The sequence below is a fragment of the Elephantulus edwardii genome, unplaced genomic scaffold, assembly GCF_000299155.1.
Source record: "Elephantulus edwardii isolate Elephantulus edwardi_28Jun2011 unplaced genomic scaffold, EleEdw1.0 scaffold00135, whole genome shotgun sequence".
NCBI classification, from domain to species: Eukaryota; Metazoa; Chordata; class Mammalia; order Macroscelidea; family Macroscelididae; genus Elephantulus; species Elephantulus edwardii.
The window spans coordinates 489755-497430 of NW_006399885.1; the positions used below are offsets into that span (position 1 = coordinate 489755).

General features: G+C 35.2%; 1 protein-coding gene across 1 annotated transcript in view; it reads right to left on the bottom strand.

Annotated features, from left to right (window-relative positions):
• The window catches only part of ZMYM5 (zinc finger, MYM-type 5), a 26539-nt gene extending 20474 nt beyond the window's left edge, over positions 1-6065 (bottom strand). Inside the window, exons 1-2 of the mRNA XM_006894093.1 lie at positions 5598-6065; positions 5268-5361 (exon numbers count right to left, since the gene is read on the bottom strand). Of these exons, the coding sequence (XP_006894155.1) occupies positions 5268-5361; positions 5598-6065 (562 nt within the window). The remainder of the gene's footprint in view (positions 1-5267; positions 5362-5597) is intronic.
• Positions 6066-7676: the final 1611 nt, after the last annotated feature.

A 7676-nucleotide genomic window follows, 5' to 3' on the forward strand; every position in this document is an offset into this window, starting at 1 on the left:
CAGTATTTGTCCTTTTGTGACTGAGATACTTCACTCAGCATAATGTCCTCCAGGGTCACTCATTTTGAATAATATTGCATGAGTTCCTTGTTTTTTCAATGCAAGGTAGTGTTTCATTGAGAAAGATGCAAATTAAAATAACTATGAGCTATCATCTCATTCCAACAACAATAGCAAAGTTCAAAAGGACAACAAACAACAAATGCTGGCAAGGTGTGAACAACTGGAATTCTTATTCACTGCTTATGGGAATGTAAAATGGTACAGCTACTATGGAAGGCTGTCTGATGCTTTCTCAAAAGGTTGGATATAGAAATACCATTTGAGCAGCTATTCCACTACTGGGAATATATCCTAAAAAAACTAAAGCCACAACTCACACAGATACATGTACACTATGTTCACTGCTGCATTCTTCACAACAGCAAGGAGATGGAAGCAATTCAAATGCCCCACAACAAACAAACAGATAGAAAAATTATGGTACATTTACACAATAGCATATTATGATTCTCCAACACTGAAAAACAACAAACTCATAAAACATTACACATAGGGGAGCCTGGAGGACATTATGCTATGTAAAATATCTCAGTCACAAAAGGACAGATTCTGTATACCATCACTGTTTGAAATATCATTTGACACAGTAATTCCATTACTGGGAACATACCCTAAAGAAACCAGAGCCACCTGTTACAAAATCTAGAGAATAATAATTATTATTATAAACCAGAGAAAACTGTTCTAAAATAGGACAGATGGGTGTGGCGTGGGCAAAAATTGGGAAAGAGTGGATAAATAACAAACACTGCAGTAGAACATGTGAGAGGAAGAACTGTTAGAAATATATGATTAAGTATCAAATGGATGGCAACAATCTGGAACAAGGGGTGCATTGCTGGGTGGGCTGCGGGGGGGGGGGGGAAGAATATGTGCAAAAAATTAAAAACTATCTAAAAACAACACAACCCCCCCCCCCCCCGAAAAAAACCCAAACAAACACAAGTGAGTGAATTGACAGCATATCACTTACCAATAAGGAAATTTGAGTTTTTAAGTGAAAATCAGAATTTTGGAGAATTTATCTCTGTCACTTTGGGCTTTGGAGCTTCTTAAAATGTCAATATTTAGAAGATATATGGAACTGAGTGAATCAGTATTTTCCAAGTTTTAACTATTTTACTAAATTGATCACCACTGGCTAAGACTTTTCAAATGTCAATGACCTTACTACAACCGGTGTCATTTTCATTTTTAGATGTCCTGATAAAACAGTAAAACCATTCATTTTATTCTATTTTATTATGTTTATTATGATGGTTTACTAAGGTTACTGGCAGAGATTTTCTCAAAAAATACCTGTACAAAAGGTCATGTTAAGGCATCAAATTCCACACACTGAAGAAGTTCTAAGGGCTTATCAACTGAGTTTTGTTGAAAGTTCAAAAGAATATTAATTAAAATTATCTTTAAAAGCCTATTACTGAGGGGTGAGGGATAAAGGAAGGAGGAATAGAAACATAATGGGTAGAAAAAGAACATCAGAAGGACCAACACAAGGAAGAATCAACCTGAGAAGAACTGAGATAAATATGCCTATTGCAATGAGTAAATAGGAATTACATACTTACACTTAAACACATACCCCGCACACAAACACACCCCCTCTGTTCAAAAGGGAAAGAGGGTTGGGAGATATATATAACTGTTAAAAGGGAAAGGGAAAAGAAGGAAGAGGAAATCACTAGGACGGCAGAGATTAGTGAGGGGATGGGTGGGTATACAGGTAAGGTAAGCAGAGAGATCTAAGTAATAGATCAACAGATCAATGACATAAACAAAATGTCCACAGATGAAACAATGTCTAGGAATAAATATATAGAAGTGAATGATGGTATAAATAAAAAAGAAAGTGATTACAAGAAAAACTGTGAAAAAATTTGTAAAATTGTCAGAGTGAAAAAGGAAATAATTAATCTATCCTCTATCTCTGGTGGCTTAGTAGTAAGGAGCTGTGCTGTCAAACCAAAGGCACAAGGTTCAAATCTGCTAGCTGCTCTATGGGAAAAAGATGGGCCATCTCCTCCCATGTGATTAATTGTCTCTGAAACCAGCTGGACGGTCAGCCATGAGTTGATCCCAACTCTATGTTACATACCAAGTTTCAAATACAAAAAATAAAAAGGAAGATATCATAAAGAGAATAAAACTATGTGTGGTGAATCAAATTGTGTCACTTCAAAATAAAATCTGTAAATCCTAACCTGTGGTTGGAAGAGCCTTGATAGTGCAGAGGTTTAACCAAAAGATGGGTGGTTCAAATCTAATAGCTGTAACACATGGGAAAATGTCATATTAGCATTTCCAAAGTGAAGATGTGTGGACACATGAAAACAATCTTGTTCCACTGGGGGAAGGGGTATTGGTAGTAAAACATATCTTTTTCATAGACTGACAATGCTAATAAATTAAAGCATGGCTTTAAAAAAAGAGTGACTCTGAGATCAAAGGATTGAGAGCCACTTTTCTAAGCAAATAATGTCATGTAAACAAAGCTGTTAGTGAAGTTTCAAATGCAAAAAATAAAAAAGGAAGATATCATAAATATAATAAAACTATGTGTGGTGAATCAAATTGTGTCCCTTCAAAATAAAATTTGTAAATCCTAATCCTGTGTTTGGAAGAGCCTTGATAGTGCAGAGGTTTAACCAAAAGATTGGTGGTTCAAATCTACTAGCTGTTATACATGGGGGGAAGATGTTATATTGGCACTTCATAAAGAAAGTTTTTCTTTGAGGAAAGATGACAGGCAAATTCTAAAGAGACAAAGACTTTCCTCTGGAGCCAAGAAAGAAAGTTCCTGCAACTCAAACTTAGAGGTCTTATAGCTTAGTGATAAGAAGTTGCACTGCAATTCTAAAAGACATGCAGTTCAAATCTACCAGCTGCTCCACAGGGAAAGGAAACACAGTCTTCTCCAGTGCGATTTACTGCTTCTGAAAACCGCTAGAGGGTCAGCTATGGGTTGGTTCTGACTCAACAGCACACAATAACAACAACTGTAAAAAATAAATTTGTTTGTTAAAAAAATTTATTTGTGATATTTGTTATAGCAGCACAGTTAAAGACATCATGTAAATGCTAAAAACAAAAAATTAGGGGAATGGGTTCCTCAGCTAAAGAAATAATTCACAGCCACTAAATTAGTATGAATTAAGTTAATGGATAGAAACTGCTTCTATCACTAAAACGTCAACTATATTTTTTAAAAGAGAAAGAAAAACAAAACAGTAATACATCTCATTAGTGAGGTCGAGTACTTTTCACCCAATATTCGGTAGCAGTCATATAGTACCTTCATAACTAGAGGAGGAAAACAAAACCAGATGCCCTGGAGTTGAAGTGTATCAGAATAGAGCTGTGCTCCATAGTGTGTTCAAAGGCTGTGACCCTTTGGAAGTAGACTGATAGGCCTTTTTTTCGAAATGTCTCATGGTCGATTTGAATAGCAGCTAAGGGTGACCATTTGTGTCACCTAGATATTCCAAAAACTAAAAACCCCTCCCTCTGAAAACAAACCACCAAAAACTAGCAAGCATGGTATTAAAGAATTAACAACGATTAGGCTGTGGGGTTCTAGTTACTTTTCAGTCCCTGAAAATGCTAAGTTGATCAAATAGCTAAAAGCACTAAAATGATAAAAACAAAAGCCCTAAAAATAATGAAAAATCCACTAAAAACGCTAATATTTTAGTAACTTTCATTATATTTAATCAGAATAAGACTACCAATAAAAAATTATAAAAATATAAGTCTTTGATTTAAAGGCAAGAATACTTTCCCACTTAAAAATAAAGTGGTTAGAATAGAAAACCAATGAATACTTTGGAATAAGTAAATGAAGGACAATTTGGAATGAATGGACAATCAGGCCTTGTGTATATTATAATTAAGAATGTGGAACAAGATATGTATAACTGAAAAAAAGCTAAGGCTTATACACAGAAATAATCATGGAGGGCTGACAAGGATGGGAAAGAAAGGAGATGGGAGCAGAGATCAATGGATCTCTGGGCAGGGTGAAGGGAAAGGCAAGAAACCTGTGAGGATTTTATGCTACATCATAATAAATGGCACTGATAAGTTATAATTAATGTTATAAAACAAAATGTATATGAATGATTAATTGGAAATTAACTAAAAATATTTAAAAAGTGATTATTAAAATATTGGTTTAAAAAACAAAGACAAGCAGTCCAAAAGTAAACTCTTAAAAAAAAAACAACAAAAAAACACCTGAAGGGAGCTCTGGTGGCCTAGTGGCAAGAAGATACAATGCAATCCCAGAGGCATGAGGTTCAAATCCACCAGATGTTCTGCTGGAGAAGGAGGGACAATATCATCCTGTACCAGTCAGATCTGATTTGACAGTACACACACAAAAAAATAATAAAATAAAATTTTTTAAAAAGCACCTGAACTCTAAAGGTATGTATTGCTCCTTTAGTTTGTTACTCATTTCTTTATTCTAGAAATTTATTATTAAAATAAAGAGATACTTTATCACAGCAAAAAGAGATGGAAACAACTGAAGTGCCTATCAATAAATGGATGCATAGAAAAACTATGGTACATTCACACATGGATATTACACATCACTAGAAACAATGAACTCATAAAACATTACACAACATGAGTAAGCCTGGAGAACATTATGCTGAAATAACTCAGTCACAAAAAGACAAATACTGCATAACATCACTGTTATAAAATAGGACATAGGGATTAGGGAGAGAATGGGAAAAGATAATGAACACTGTATTGGAACAGATGAGGGGAAGAATAGTTCAAATGGAATATATGATTAGGTGTTACATGCATGACAGTAATCTGGAACAATAGGCACACGGTCAAGTGGACTGGGGGAGGGAAAAAAATAGGAGAGAAGAAAATGTGTAGCAATGCATGAATAAAAAAATTATACTATATTTCTACAGAAAATCTTTTGTAGATGACCAGCAGATCTATAAGTAAAAAAATAAAATAAAGATATATTAATATACAAGAAGTCTGGTGGCGTTATACTGAAGTGTGTTTTCAATTACTTTAGCTAAGTGCAATTTTGTTAAGTACTATATATTCTATCTTAATATGAAAGCCAAAATATATTTCACAATAAAATGTAAATAAAGGTTATGAAAAAGGATGTCAAAATTAATTTGCTTGAGGTACAATGAAAATATTTAGTATCACCTAACACTTACCAGGACTATGATGAGGTGCAGATTCTCCATTCTCAAACATGTCTCCTGCCACATTCATTCTACCAGGATTAAAAGGTCCTACTCCAATCTTGCTCTGTGAAGTTAAAGATGGGGTGTATGTTTGTATATTAACACCAAAATTACTTGACTGCAGTCCGTTAGAGACATCTCTCAAGTTGGTATTCTATAGTGATTGGTAATCATTAAGTTCATATCTTTCCCAGTATTCATAGACAGACCTTATACCTGTTTCTAAAGTTGAAACATTAGTAATATGAATTTCAGAGTCGATTCTGTGGAGATAACACTATTACCCATTCCTGCATTTACCTTACTTCTTGAAAGACTGGAAGCAGAGAAATCCAAATCTTTGGTGTTTTTAATTCCAGGAAGTCCCCATTCAATAAAACCGAAAGAATTTTTCTTTTGTCCATGATCTGTTTCTATATCCTCTTCATCATCAATGACAATTGTCTCACTTATATTTAAGTTCTGAGAAGTCAACTCTTTTGAAGGAGGAAAAATTATGCAACTTGGTCCTTGCAGCGTATCCCTTTTTGATGATATATTTCTTTGATTAACCACTGCTGGTGCAGAAACTAAAGGAGGCTGTACAGATTCAATAAATACAACATCATCATCTTCTTCTTCTGAAATATTTCTAAGTCTATTCACTAAATGACTAGTTTGACCAAATGAGTTTTCTACATCCATGAGACTAGCTGCCATAGTTGTACTCCCTAATAAGGCAGGAGTCTGTTCAGGTACTTTTATTCTTCCCACTGAACATTCATCCATGTCAAGCAGCCTGTAAGAGACAGAAAAAAAAAACACCACAAACCACTAAACTATAGTATGTTATAACTACTGTATCTTACTGCAATGAAATAACATAAAATTTTCACATCCTTTTGTATTATTTATCTTTTAGGAAAAAATCTGATGTTCATTGTGCTTTTCTCTCCCATTAAGTAATTAATGGTTCTTCTTCAGTGGTTGATGGCAAATTAATTAGGCAATTTTTTGTAATCCCTTAAAAAAAAAATCTATTCAATGGAGTTTCCTTTACAGGGAGCTCTGGAGGCTTAGTAGTAAGGTGTGCTACCAATCTACAAGCACGCAGTTTGAATACCCCAGCTAGTCAGCAAGAGGGAAATGGGCAATTTCTTCCCTTGTGATTTACGGCCTCTGAAAGTCCACTGAAGGTCAGTTATGAGCTGGTTCCACATCAAGGATAAGAACAATACAGTGAAAAGGTATCCGTTTTGAGTTCAATATTAAAAAAAAAATAAAATTTTAAAAAAAAATCAAGTACCAGTAACCCTGAAACTAAATACAGTAACTATGTAAAACCTGCTAGAAGGTCAGCTATGAGTTGGTTCTGACTCAATGGTACTCAAAAAACCAATGTTAACTATTACACTGTCCACATGCTTTAACTTCTAGTAATTTATTTTGCCGATGTCAGTCTGGAGACTAAGGTGTGTCTAATCCAGGCCATAGTCTTCTCAATTACTTGCTATGCATCAGAAGCTGGACAATGACTAGGGATGATAGGAGAACTGATGATGCCTTTGAGCTGTGGTTCTGGAGAAGAGTACTGAATATATCATGGAATGCTAGGAGAAAAAATCCGGTTCATCCTAAAGAGGGTAAAGCCAAGATGCTCCTTGGAGGCAAGGATTCTGAGGCTTCATCTCACATACTTTGGGTATGTTGCAAGGAGGTCCTTGGAAAGGGACATCATACTTGGGAGGGCTGAGGGACAGCACAAGAGAGGAAGACCCTTGATGAGATGGATTGATTCAATGACTAGGGTAATCTGGGTAGGTTTGTCAGAGGCAATAAGGTTGACACAGGATGGAGCAGGGTTCAGAGCTGTTGTACATAGGTTTACTATGAGTCTCAAGTGACACGATGCACACAACAGCAGCATTTTATTTTGTTGCTATTAAAAAGATACACAGCTGAATAGACAACAATTCAACAATTTCTACATGCACAATTCAGTGATAGTGACATTGTTCAAGTAGTACAATCATTTTTATCTACTTTTGCAGAATTTAACATAAAATCACTAATCCCTCAAGTTTCCTAGCCAACATTTCAGAGGCTGTTATCAATTTGATACCAGACAGTTAGTTATTTTGTTTGCTAAGACAGTAAACAACAAACACTGGTAAGGGTTGAAGAGACTAGAATTCTCAAGCAATGCTGATGAGGATGTAAAATGGTGCAACCACTATGGAAAGCAGTTTGGTACTTCCTCTGGAAGTTAAGAAAAGAAATACAACTTGATCCAGCAATCCCACTACTACATATGTAGTAAAGTAAGAGGTATGACACAAACTGGCACAAACAAACATGCTTCAGCAACATTTTATTATAGCAAAGAGTTGGAAACAACCC